The sequence below is a fragment of the Amphiprion ocellaris genome, chromosome 10 (genome assembly GCF_022539595.1).
Source record: "Amphiprion ocellaris isolate individual 3 ecotype Okinawa chromosome 10, ASM2253959v1, whole genome shotgun sequence".
NCBI lineage: Eukaryota > Metazoa > Chordata > Actinopteri > Pomacentridae > Amphiprion > Amphiprion ocellaris.
In genome coordinates this window covers 33,885,759-33,898,710 of record NC_072775.1, presented here as the reverse complement: position 1 = coordinate 33,898,710, position 12,952 = coordinate 33,885,759, and the positions used below count along the sequence as shown (strand labels likewise).

The 12,952-nt window shown below is 38.8% G+C and overlaps 1 protein-coding gene across 14 annotated transcripts in view; it reads left to right on the top strand.

The window, feature by feature from the left end:
- The first annotated feature begins 739 nt into the window (after positions 1-739).
- LOC111568381 (disks large homolog 1) overlaps positions 740-12,952 on the top strand; it is a 165,380-nt gene continuing 153,167 nt past the window's right edge. For all 14 annotated transcript variants that reach the window (XM_023270021.3, XM_023270019.3, XM_023270018.3 and 11 more), the window contains exons 1-2: positions 740-881; positions 6,004-6,135. In XM_023270021.3, the coding sequence (XP_023125789.1) occupies positions 863-881; positions 6,004-6,135 (151 nt within the window). In that variant the 5' untranslated portion in view covers positions 740-862. The remainder of the gene's footprint in view (positions 882-6,003; positions 6,136-12,952) is intronic.

Sequence of the window (12,952 nt, the reverse complement as noted above, 5' to 3'; positions counted from 1 at the left end):
TTTCACCTTCCCTTCCTTCATCTCGCAGCTCTTCCTCCTCCTCCTCCTCCTCCTCCTCCTCCTCCTCCTCCTCCTCCTCCTCCTCGGCCTGGAGGTGAGCTGCCTGATTGGGCGGCAGGTTGGAGGGTCGGCTTTTTGGGAATCACATGGTTCACGTCTCCAGCCCTGCGAGGCGCCATTTTGGAGGAAAGTTTGGAATTTGGTGGACCTGGGGAGGTGCAGGAGGAGGAGGAGGGAGGAGGAAGAAAAAGAGGAAAAAAGAGAGGAAGCAGGAGGAGAGGAGAGGAGAGGAGGGATTTATGCTCCGAGAAGTTTGACACGAACGCACGGCGCAGAGCGGAGACCAGCGGGCTGCTCTCTGAAGTTTCTCACGTTCCTGGAAGAAGCATCAAAGCTCCGCCGCGTATCGCTCTCCTCCGCCGGCAGCAGCTTCATGCCTGCGCCGCCCGGAGCTCCGCCCGCACGGAAGCTGTTGTTGACGCGGAGTTTGGCTCGGCGGGTCCCGCTTCGGCAGCCGGGTGTCGCCGCCGCGGTCAGCCCGTCCGTCCGCCTGCCTGCTGCGCGGTGCTCGCCGGGCGCAGGGAACCTCCGTGGCGCGGGAGAGAGTCGGTAGCTCACCGGAGCCGCCGCTTTTTCTGGGATCTTCTGGGATCTCACTTTGACCCGGTTCGGCGGCTGTCGCCAGTTTGACACCGAGTTTAGTTCGGAGGTTTGTCGCTCGGAGGAACTTGGTGTCGTCGTGGAGGGATTTCCTTCGACTTGGAGCGGCGACAGCGGGGCTTGAAAAAATCAATAAAGCCCGTCCTGTGGGGGAGAGTACTAACGGACGACGAGCCCGAGCCAAACCGAACCGAACCGAACCATGCCAGTGAGAAAGAAAGGTAAGCCGCTTCCACTTCACGTCTTAACTAGCCAGCTAGCGGCTAACGGCTGCCACAAACTCCGACCTCGGCGTCGCACAAACGGGCACAAACACGGACCAGAGTCGGGACAAACGCACTCAACTCGACCCGAACTCGGTCCACACTGCTCGGTTGGGCCCAGCCGAGCCGTACCGAGCCGGGAGAAGTGAGTTAAAAGTCGGTGCTAGCCGGTTAGCCGCTGTTGCTAACCAAGTTGTATATGGGGCACCTTGTCTGGAGACGAGCGCAACTAAAAATAAACTCTAATATTAATAAAATATTTACGAGCAGTCCGCACACGATTCCCAGAAGTAGGTTAGCTGTAAAAATTTAGAAAAATATCTTCGTGTGATTCAGACATTGTTTAAATTTATACACTTTTATTTTCATCCTTGACAAAATATAATTAAAATAGTGGGAAGTAGTGAGTTAACAGCAACCTAATCAGTAGTTCTATTTGGACTCAGTTTATCACAAAGTTACTGAGAAAAAACTGAAAACTTGATGTGTTTTTTTTAAAAGATATGTTCGGATTGTAGTGAACTGAAACTGCCACAATATTCAGAATTAAGACATGAAAGCACTTTTACTGGAAAAACTCAAATAGTGAGTTGACGTCTGAATATATGGCATCTTTAAGGGATAAAACTAAATATTTGTTTTTTATTGAGTATTCTAGTACTTTGAGATTGTTTTATAATGTAAAATGCTTTGCAAATAAAATATATTATTACTATTATTATTAATCTATCCTCAAATTAACTGACCATTTAATTCGTTTTTTGTAAATTGGACAAAAATGTGAAAATATACTCAATACAACTTGTCAGTGTCTTGTTTTGTGCAACCAACAGTCTTCAAGTCAAAGATCTAAACAATAAAATGACTTAAAACTAACAATATTCTTATTTTATGAAGACATAAATAAACTTGAACACTTCTACTGAGAAAAACCCTCTCAAATAGTGAGTTGATGTCTTCGTATGCAGCATCTTTGAAGGAATGAAACTAAATATTTCTGCTATTATTGATACATTTGCACTTTATCCAATTAACCAACCATTTAATTAGTTTATAAATTGTTAGAAAACGTGAAAGTAAGCTAATTACAAGCCTTCTTTGTCTTGTTTTGTGCAACCAAAAGTCTTAAAGTCAAAGATATTGACAATAAAGTGAATTAAAACTCACAATATTCAGATTATAGTAAGACATAAATAAACTTGTGCATTTTTACTGGGAAAAACTCAAATAGTGAGTTGATGTCTTTGTATGTAGCATCTTCGAAGGAATAAAACTAAATATTTGTTCTTTTATTGATAAATCTGCCCTTTATCCAATTAACCAACCATTTAATTAGTTGGTAAATTGTTAGAAAACGTGAAAATAACCTCATTACAAGTTCTTTGTGTCTGATTTTGTGTGATAAACTATGAAAAGCTAATTATAATGATCTGAAACTGCGCCTTATATTCTTATTTAATTAAGACGTTAGTAAACTTGTACACTATTACAGGATTAAATCAGGTTTTATTTATAAAATTTTATATTTATTTATTTATTTATTTATTTATTTATTTATTTAGTCATCTTTATTGATTAATTTCCATCTAATTAACATTTATTAGTAAACTGCTCATTGTGAGTTCTGTTTCTGGTTTGAAAGTCACAGATTTACAGATTACAGAACCTTTAAACCTTTAAAACATTTAATTAAGATGTTACAAAACTAATTAGGAACCTAATTATACTTAATAGTTATAATTGGATTCTGATATTACCATATTATTTTTTTTTATCAGCAGCTTTTACTAGGAGAATTGAAATATTTAATTAATTGCTAACATGCTGTTATATAGCATCTTTTAAGGATTAAAACTAAATATTAATTCTATTGTTGATTAACGTGCCATTTTTTCAATTAACTATTTAGTTAGAGTTGTTAGAAATGTTGAATTACGCTGATTTCAACTTCTCTTTGTCGTGTTTTGTGCGACTAACTGTCCAAAATTCAAATATATTCAGGTTAAAGTGACATAAAACTGCATCGCAACATTCAAATTTAATTAAGTCATTGTAAAACTAATTAACAACCTTTTTCAAATCCAATTAAACGGTTAGTTTGTCAATTGTTAGAATGATTATTTCAAGTTCTTTTTGTCATATTTTGTGCGACCAACTGTCCAAAACTACTCAAATTACAGTGATATAAAGGTTTGTTACAATATTCTGAGACATTATAAACTAATTAGCAACCTAATTTTATCTTCTAGTTATAATTAAACCTCCATATTACCAATTTAACATGTTTTATAAGCATCTTTAACTAGGAGGATGGGGTATAAAAACTAAATATTACTTCCATTATTGATTAATTTGCCCTCTGTCAGATTAGAAAATGTTAGTAAATGTCGCAATTCGATCATTTCAAGTTCTCTGCGTCTCATAAAACGAGAAAAAAAGCCTCACACTTGAGGAGAATATTTGGCTTTTCGGCTTAGAACAAGGCTCCAGATGTAAAATCTGTGTAATTGACAAATCAGCTCTGAATGGAGGTCAGTGTACCAGCGGGTCGGTTGAGGCTTTATAGGCCAGCGACATGTCTGAATCTGCTGCTTCTAAACAAACTGAAGAGGAAAGAGCCGTAAATGTGACGACATAAAAGCTGCTGGGGTAGGAAGGCTTCCCTCCAGCAGCTTTTATATCATCACATTTACGGCTCTTTTCTGAATTAAAACCTCTAAATAAAAGGAACAGAGGTGCATTTTGCACATTAAATACCACATATTGAGTGAATGTGGATTTCTTCCTAAACTTTTATCATTAGTCGTTTCAGAAAGACTCTCAGGACTCCTGCTGCTTCTTCAGCGTCCGTACGTTTAATTTCTTAAAACGTCAGAGGCCCGACTAAGTACAGGACGTCCTCGACTTAAGACGGAATTCCGTTCCTACAGTGCGAAGTAAATCGATATTCGCCGTAAGTCGAAACTCAGACTCTCCTGTGCGTCCCGTGTGTTCGTCCGATGTTTGTCAGTGTTTCGCCCTTTTCCGAATATTTTATTACATGTAATTTCACTTCCATGGCTTTCCATTTCTTCGAAGCATCAGAAAAGTCTGACTTGCGCTTGGGAGCCTTAAGGCGCTTTTCCACTACCACCTACTCCCATCGACTCGACTCGGTTTAGGTCGTTTTCCACTACAGTTGAGTACCACCTCATCGTGAGAGGAGTCTTCATAGCACAGCGGCCTGGCCACAGAGTTAGCGTTGATGGCTAACTAGCTAGCTTATTGTCTGCTTACAGGAGACAGCGACATTACTTTCAAAATGTACCTGTTTGTTTAAAGTGAGCTTGCCGCCAATGGGATAATTAATGTAAAAATTTCTTGAAGTCACAAAACACTCACTGGTTTTCGTGAAGGAGTCACTCTCACGTGTCATCACTTCCTGTCCAATCAGTTGCCTGCACTCTGTACATGTCACATTATCGGCTCCACTCAGCTCACTTGGAACCTCGGCCGAGTAGGTAGTAAAATAGTACCTGGTACTAGGTACTACGTCCTGATGGAAAACCTCACAAACCGAGTAGAGTTGAGCCGAGTAGGTGCTGGTCGAAAAGCGCCAATAATAAAGGGCAAAAAGTTAGTGAATGTAGCACAATCCAAGGTGGTTTACAACCGGAAAATGTAAACAAAGCCGTCTTATAGCGCCGCGTGACGACGTATTCATCCGCTCCGCTTGCCAACCAGTTCCACGTAACCAGTTCTGACGAAACGCCGTAGGTCGAGAACGTTGAAAACTGAGGACCCCCTGTACTCATGTTGCCTTTTTATATTCCGAAGTCTTCATTTTAACTGAAGTGTTTTAGCTGAATTTCCTCGTGAGGTCCGTGTCGGTCAGGTTTAGATGATTTTTGATGCTTCCCTCCTTGTGGAAGATTCATTAGTCTATCAACTGAAGATCAATGCAAGTAATTTCTTCTCACCGCTTTCCTCATTTTTATATTATTGTAAACTGAATTAAATTGAGTTTTTGGAACTTTGAATTCACAGTAAAAAATAACGGCTGCACTTACTGTTTCTGCGCTCACTCGATGTAATGTCTTCAAGTATCAGAGCTGAAGTAATTTACGTGTCTCAGATTTGTATTTCTGACACCTTTATATCATTTGTCGGATATTTAAAACAGTGATATATATATATATATATATATATATATATATATATATATATATATATATATATATATATATAAAAGTGATATAAAACTGTCACAATATTCTGATTGAATAAAGACATGCTATATTAAATATATGTTCTATTTAAGCGTCACAAAGATTTGTTGTGAAATTTGTCTTGGGTCAACAAAACGTTAAATTCATTCAGTTTGCTGCTACATAAACCCTCCATACGCTGACCTGCATTTAGATCTGGTTAATCAGTGAAAACTGTCAACAAATGACAGAATATTGTTGTTAATATTTGTTTAATTCTGCAATTATACTGAAATCTAAGACGCCACATGTGACTTCATGGCGTTACGATGGGAGGTAATGGATTAAATGATCATCAGGTGAATCTATGTCGAAAATACATCGGGCTGCAGCTATCGATTATTTTAGTAATTGAGTATTCTATCCATTATTCTGGTGATTAGTCGAGTAATCGGATTCCACGCTTGGCATGCGCATTACAGCATCAAAAGCGGAAATAACCGTCCTGGTGGAACACTTGCGTATATAGTATAGTACAGGAGTATTGTACATATATAGTACAGTACAGGGGTATAGCCTTAACTGAACAATTGAAGTCATTAATTTGTGCATTTGATTTAATTTTTGTTTGTTTCGATTTCGTGCTAATTTGCCCCTTTATGGGCAGAATCGAACATTTTGATGCCTTGTAGAAACAAATCTGACCTTATTCCTCCCTCTGTGCTGACACTTCTACTCGCCTGTTGGGGTAAAGACTCTTTCAAACCAGCCCGACTTTATTTAAACCGACTTACTCGACCGTGTTCACATGTGGAGGTTTGTTATCTGACTTGCTGCGGGTGGGTTTATGTTGGTCATATCTGAGACTCACTCTTCCTCTTCCTGTCCACCAGATGCTCAGCGAGCCCTGCTGCTGCTGGAGGAGTACCGGGCCAAGCTGAACCACGTGGAGGACCGGCAGCTCCGACACTCCATCCAGAGGGTCATCGACATCTTCCAGAGCAACCTGTTCCAGGCGCTCATAGGTACGATCACCTCTCTGAGTCCAGAACCACACGACCTGGAAGCAGAGTAGTTAGGAGTGTTTGAAGACAAACCAAGTCATGATTTTAACTGAATTTACACAAAAAGATGCAGAAAAACTACAAGTTTGTGGGAGTTCTTTTTGTTTTCACTCTGGTCGCATTTTTCCTCACTTTTTGCTCATTTTTGACTCTAATTTAAAGTCCTGCACCTCTATGGAAACAGGAGAACCATGATTTGAAGTAGAGAACTCAGAAATGTCCTCTGTGCAGTTTAACGCCAATAAAAAAACAAGTTATACTAAATTATACTCTGCTCTACATCATCTGCAGAAAGATGTTTCTCCATGCTGAATGTATCTCCAACAACTTGCTCCTCTGTTCACTGTTTCTGAGCCATGCTGCAGTTAATTCTCAATCTGTCTACAATAACTTAATTGTCTAAAATGACTCAAAACATGTCTAAAATAACTTAAAATAACTTTTAACTTGTCCAAAATAATAAAAAATTGTCCAAATGATTCAAAACTTTTCCAAACCTACTTCAGAATTGTCCCAAACAACTTGAAATCTCTCCAAAATTTCTTGAAACTGGTTCAAAATGACTGAACTTTGGTTTAAAATTAATCAATTTTGAGTCCTTATGGACAATTTGGGTCATTTTGGAGAATTTTTAGTCCATCTTCTCCATACTTTTCCTCTTTACTCTGCTCACCACCTGTAGAAAGATGTTTCACCATGCTGGATGTATCTCCAACAACCTGCTCCTCTGTTCACTGTTTCTGAGCCATGCTGCATTTATTTTATTGATCCAGTAGCTTTGATTTTCCTCTGCCGAAGTAAAGTGACACAAAATTGCCCAAAATTACTCATAACTGCTGCAAAATACGTCAAGAATGATGCAAAATTACTTTTAATTAATTTTAGATGACTCAAAATGTGTTCGAAATGTACATTTTTGAGTCATTATAGATAATTTTTGTCATTTTAAACAATTATTAGTCCACTTTTGAGTCTCTGTTCATCAGCTATAGAAAGATGTTTCTCCATGCTGAATGAATCTCCAACAACGTTCTCCTCTGCATTTATTTTGTTGATCCAGTAGCTTTAATTTTCCTCTCAGTCTCTCTTGTCATCTCCGTGTTGTCTTGTTTTATGCAGTTTTGTGTCTTGTTTTTGTCATTTGTGTCTTATTTTTGGCACTTTTGAGATTCAGCATGGTGAAATATCTTTCTACACATGAGGAACAGAGACTGCAGTGTGGCTTAAAACTTGTCCAAAATGACTTTAATTCACTTTAGAGACACAAATCTTGTTTAAAATGACAAATTTATAGATGTTTTCAGGTACTTTCAAGTAAGTTTAGACTGTTTTTGGGTTATATTGAGCAATTCTTGAGTCATTTTGGAAAATTTTTGTTTCCTTCGACCAACTTTGAGTCATTTTGAACAAGTTTCAAATAGTTTCAGACTGAAGAGCCAACCTACTGGATGAATAAAATAAATGCAGCATGGCTCAGAAACAGTAAACAGAGGAGCAAGTTGTTGGAGATACATTCAGCATGGTGAAACATCTTTCTACAGATGATGAACAGAGAAGAGAGGAAAAGTCTGGAGAGGCTAGAAATATGGAACTAGTTAAATACCTGTAGTATGTGGAGATGAAACCACCACAGTGAGACACAAAAAAGAGACCAAAAAATGACATCATACGGCAACAACAAGGCAAAGGGAGACACAAAGCGAACACAAAAAGACCAAACTGTAAGTATATAGTATAATTTAGTATTTTAACTTTGTTAAACTGTACAGAAGACATTTCTGAGTTCTCTCTGCTTCCATACAGGATTTTATGTTGTAGTGAAAAATGAGGAAACTGAAAATGTGGCAGGAGCAAAAAAAACGAGCATTAAGGAAACGCGATAATGAAATGTGTGTTTAGACACACTGTTTGCAACCGATTATTCTAAAATTTTATCCAAATCACTATATAATTAAGCGCAGTATACAGATCATAGGAGCTACATTATTATTTTTGAATAATATATCAGTTTTATTTTTATTTTTATGTGTCACTCAGCTCCAATTTAAGGCAAAGGCTTGTTTCACTTTATTGCGATAATCTGCATTTTAATTTTTTTTGCATTTGACAGGATATTTTGTTTATTTTTCACTCAGATGCTGCTGACAGTGTCTTGTTTAACTGTTTACAGTCACACTGCATGTGTAAATAAACAGCATCTGGCTCCAGGACCAGTGTTGGGGTCAGCTGGTGTTAAGGATGTGCTAATAGCCGGGTAACGGCGAGGCAAACTGACAAAAGGCAGGATTAGTTTACGTGTTTACGCTGCAGCCGCCTGCTAGTGTGGCTTTATTTCATCAAAGAATTATTGTGGAAGGTCTCTGAGGAGTTTAGTTTGCATACCTTTATTTTCCATTTATTTTGGATGTAAAGATTGACAGTGAGATAACTGAAAGATATTTTAAGCCAAAAAAATGGTGTCCAATCGCCTCTCGATTATATCACTTCTATAAACTGGGCACAAGCTGTTGTTCCTCTCTTTGGGCTCATTTTTCACCACTTTAGGCTCATTTTTCCTCACTGTGGGCCTATGTTTCTTCACTGTCGCCACATTTTCCTTCACTGTGGGCTTATTTTTCTTCATTTTGGGCTAATTTTTCTTCACTTTGGGCTCAATTTTTCTTCACTGTGGGCTCAATTTTCCTCACTGTGGGCTCATTTACCACCACTTTAGGCAAATCTTTCCGCATTTTTGGCTAATTTTTCCTCACTGTGGGCTTATTTTCCTTCACTGTCGCCTCATTTTCCTTCTCTATGGGCTTATTTTTCTTCAGTTTGGGCTCATTTTCCTTCACTGTGGACTCATTTACCACCACTTTAGGCAAATTTTTCCTCACTTTTGACAAATTTTTCCTCACTTTGCCCTCATTTTCCCTCACTTTGGGCTAATTTTTCCTCAATGTTGGCTTATTTTCCTTCACTATCGCCTCATTTTTCTTCACTATAAGCTCATTTTAATTTTTTCCTCACTGTGGCCGAATTTTTCCTCACTTTGGGATAATTTTTCTTCACTTTCAGCAAATTTTTTGTCACTGACCCAATTTTTCCTCATTTTGGGCAAATTTTTCCTCACTGTCGCCTCATTTTCTCTCAATATGGGCAATTTTTTCTTCACTTCGGCCTCATTTTTCCTCATTGTGGGTTGTGATTTATCCAATTATGGCATGGTGGTTGATCATTTATCAACAATTTAAATTAATCACCAACTATTCCGATCAACCAAAACAGTTGGTGGAGGTAGAGGAGAAGGACGTACATGTCAAAAAATGAATCAATTTGAATCATTTTGAAGAAAAACATCTAAATCTTAAATCTTCTGACTGCGCCGTCTTAAATGTGAATATTTTCTGGTTTCTTTAAACTGAGTATCTTTGGGTTTGGAGACATTTGTCGTCTTTAGCTCTCGTTCTAAACTTTGAAGCATTTCTGTAAATCATGAACACGTGAATCAACTGAAGCTACTGGTGGAAATAGTTTCGATCTGATTAATCCGTTTTGGGTTATGTCAGCATTTATCTTAGCCTTGGTGTTGATTTATTTGGTAGCCGTGTCACTTTTCTGTGCTCGTTTTCAGATTCTGGTCTGTGTTTGTGCTTCAGAGTCGCCACTTAAGCTCTGATTTAATTCGTCCCCGGAGCCCAAACGTCCCACGATAGCCGTCGGTGAGGTGATAATGCGCTAACGGCGTCGAGGCTGCAGCCGTTTGTTTCCTCTGGCAGGCGAGAGGTCGTAAACCGGCCGAGAATAGAAGTCAAACATCAGCAACATCTGGCAGCAGAAGGTCAGGAGGTTTCCACTCAACGCCGGTAGTTCTGGGTCTCCACCTCCGACAAGTTTTATTAAAACCTGACGGGAACCGAAAGACGATGAATGATTTCTGATTTTGTCGACTAATTATTGGATAAATCGCTTCAAATCAAACCTGGAATTCCTATGAAGCAGATTTGTTGGTGTTCAGTAAACATGTCAAATATTCAGGAAGTTAACCCTCTGAACTCCAAGAAGTTTCTGTTTTTGTGCAGTGATTTTTTGCTGACAGTGTTTTTAAAAAAGATAAACTCCACGTCTGAATAATCCGTCACTGAATACTAACATTGTAAACCTCTGAAGTCTAAGCAGTTTCTAGATGTTTCATTTTCTCACGCCACATATTTCTTCATTTTGGGTTCATTTTTCTTCACTTTGGGCTCAGTTTTCACTGCAATATAAAGTCCTGCACTTCCATAAAAACAGAACAACTGTGACTAGAAAACTGTCTTCCGTGTAGAAGGTCAAAGTGACAGAAATCATAAAAAAGAAAAAACAAAACTTGAATTTTTTTCGATTACTTGTTCGTTTATGAAAAATAACCCGATCAGTCTTTTTAAAGCCACATTATGATCTGAGCTGTTACTTTTATGATCCTCTAATGTTCACAAAGACTTGGACTGAAGGACACTTTAACGGCTGAAGGTTGTTTTCTGGAACCACCGGATCACGTCATTAAGCGTAACGAGACTGACGGCTCCTAACGAGCTCTTAACGAGACGCTGTTCTGGTAGCGCAGATTTATTTATCTGACTCGGATTTGATTGGCTTAATTTGTGAATCAGTTTGTTTGCAGAACCGCTGAGTATAAATATGTGTTTAGTCTGGAAGCGGCTCCTTTTTATTTCTTCTCCACTGAGTCGGTCGACAGCTTTTCTCTTCTCGATGAGGTTTTATGAATGGGAGTCATCGTGCATGTTTGGTTCGGTTGCGTTTCCAGCTAACGGGATCCGAGTGAACGGAGCTGCAGGGTTAACGGGCGCCGAGCAGCAGGAATGTGGTCCGGTCTGTTTGAGTTTCCCAGGGCTGAGCGACTCAACGAGACGCTCCGATTAGCCGACGGGCCTTTTTTTTGTCTGGAACCTTTCAGCTCTCTGACTTTGAAAGTGAAGCTTTAAGATTCACCAGCAGAGTCACAGGGTGTCTGCAGCTCCTTTTTAAAATGTTAACTATGTAAATTTACGCTTTGATTTTGTTCCATCTCGCATGTTCAGCCTTAAAGTTTACATTTCCTATCTTTTAAAGTGAACTGTCCTCCTGTTTCTGCATGTTTTTCAGTGTTAATATGAATCAAAAACTTAGAAAACTGTCTGTTTTGTGGGAAATTAACTGACACTTTACTAAATATCATTCTAGAGTTGTGTCCTACTGCAGCTCCAATCTAGAAAACAATCAACTGGTACAAAAATGTTGTTTTAAAAGATATTCTCTCCACTAAGACTCAAATCTTCAGGTCCACATGGATGTTTTTATGCACTAATATTTCCAAAACTGCCTCCTTTTCTCTTTCAAAAGCTACTTAACTCGTCAGGAACTCCTTTATCCCACTGACTCTTGAAAAAACGTGCAAAACGTATGAATCTAAACTAATTTATTTCTGTTTCTTAGTGACGTGTTTGTGTTTTTTAATCACAGAAGCGAATGTATTTCATCCAGTTTGACATGGAAATGAATGAGACATGGTTTTCATTCTGGCTAACAGTGGAAACGCACCGATTTAATCGAGTTTCTCTTGTTAAATGTGCATTTTAACAGAAATGTTTGTTGGTTTCTGTCGATGAGCAGCTCAGTCAGAGTTTTGATTGACCTGACGGATCTGTATGAAGAGAAAAGCTTCATCACATTTGTGATATTCAGGAGTTTGAAACAGATATTTGGTGTTTTTGCACCAAAAACGCAACTTCTACTATTTTTTTTTTTACTTCCTTAGTTCCAAATGTTCTTCACTGTGAAGCCAGAAATCAAATTTTTTGCCGCATTTTGGACTTTAACAGCTTGAAACTGTGCTGTTTTGTGAGATTTGGCTCCACAAAATGTCATTAAGGCTGAAGTTGAGGTCTGCTTCTGTTGTTTAGGTCCAGTTTTGGAGATGAAATAATCTTTGAATTCACCCAAACTAATATAGGCAGCTGAGTCTGATGTATTTTACTTTTCACCCCCAAAAAGTCGATTAGAAACGTCGCAACAAAGTGTTTGTGCTTCGGAGCTCAACAACCAACATGCGACCTGATTGGGCTCAACAAAAAAACAAATATCACAACAGTTTGCATCACTATTTTAAGTTCAGGCAACTTCTAATGAAGTTATGATCAACCAGTGAGCCACAGTACCGCTACAATCAAAAGTATTTTTATTTCTATATTTTATTAGGTTGTTATTCTTTAGCGGGCTTTTGAATCTCATTTTTCAAGACCTTAAGATACTCGAAAATGCATGCAAAATCTCACAAATATTCAAACTGGCGACAAATTAGGTATTTTAGGGGAGTTGCACATGTGTGTGGCAAAATCGCTCAACAGCGCCGCCTCATATATTAGCAAAATTGGGCCCCGCATGCACATGTCACCTAGACCTGCCAAATTTAGTTGGCATTTGTAACACAATAGGACACACAGAAAGCCTCTTGGACACATACCCTAAACCCAACAGGAAGTCGGCCATTTTGAGTTAATTGTCAGATTTTTGGCGATTTAGGGGGCATTTTCTAGAACAAGCTCCTCATAGCGAGTAACTCCAAAAGACCTCAAATTTGTCCAGTATGTACAACAGGTATTAGTGATCGAAAGTTTTTAAAATCTTCCACAGAAATCAAAAGACGTTGCCACGGCGGCCATTGAATGTTTGGCCATTAAACAGGAAGTGCTGTCTAACTTCCCTGAACATGCTCCAATCTGCCTCAAACTTTACATGTTTGATCAGATTCCTGCCCTGG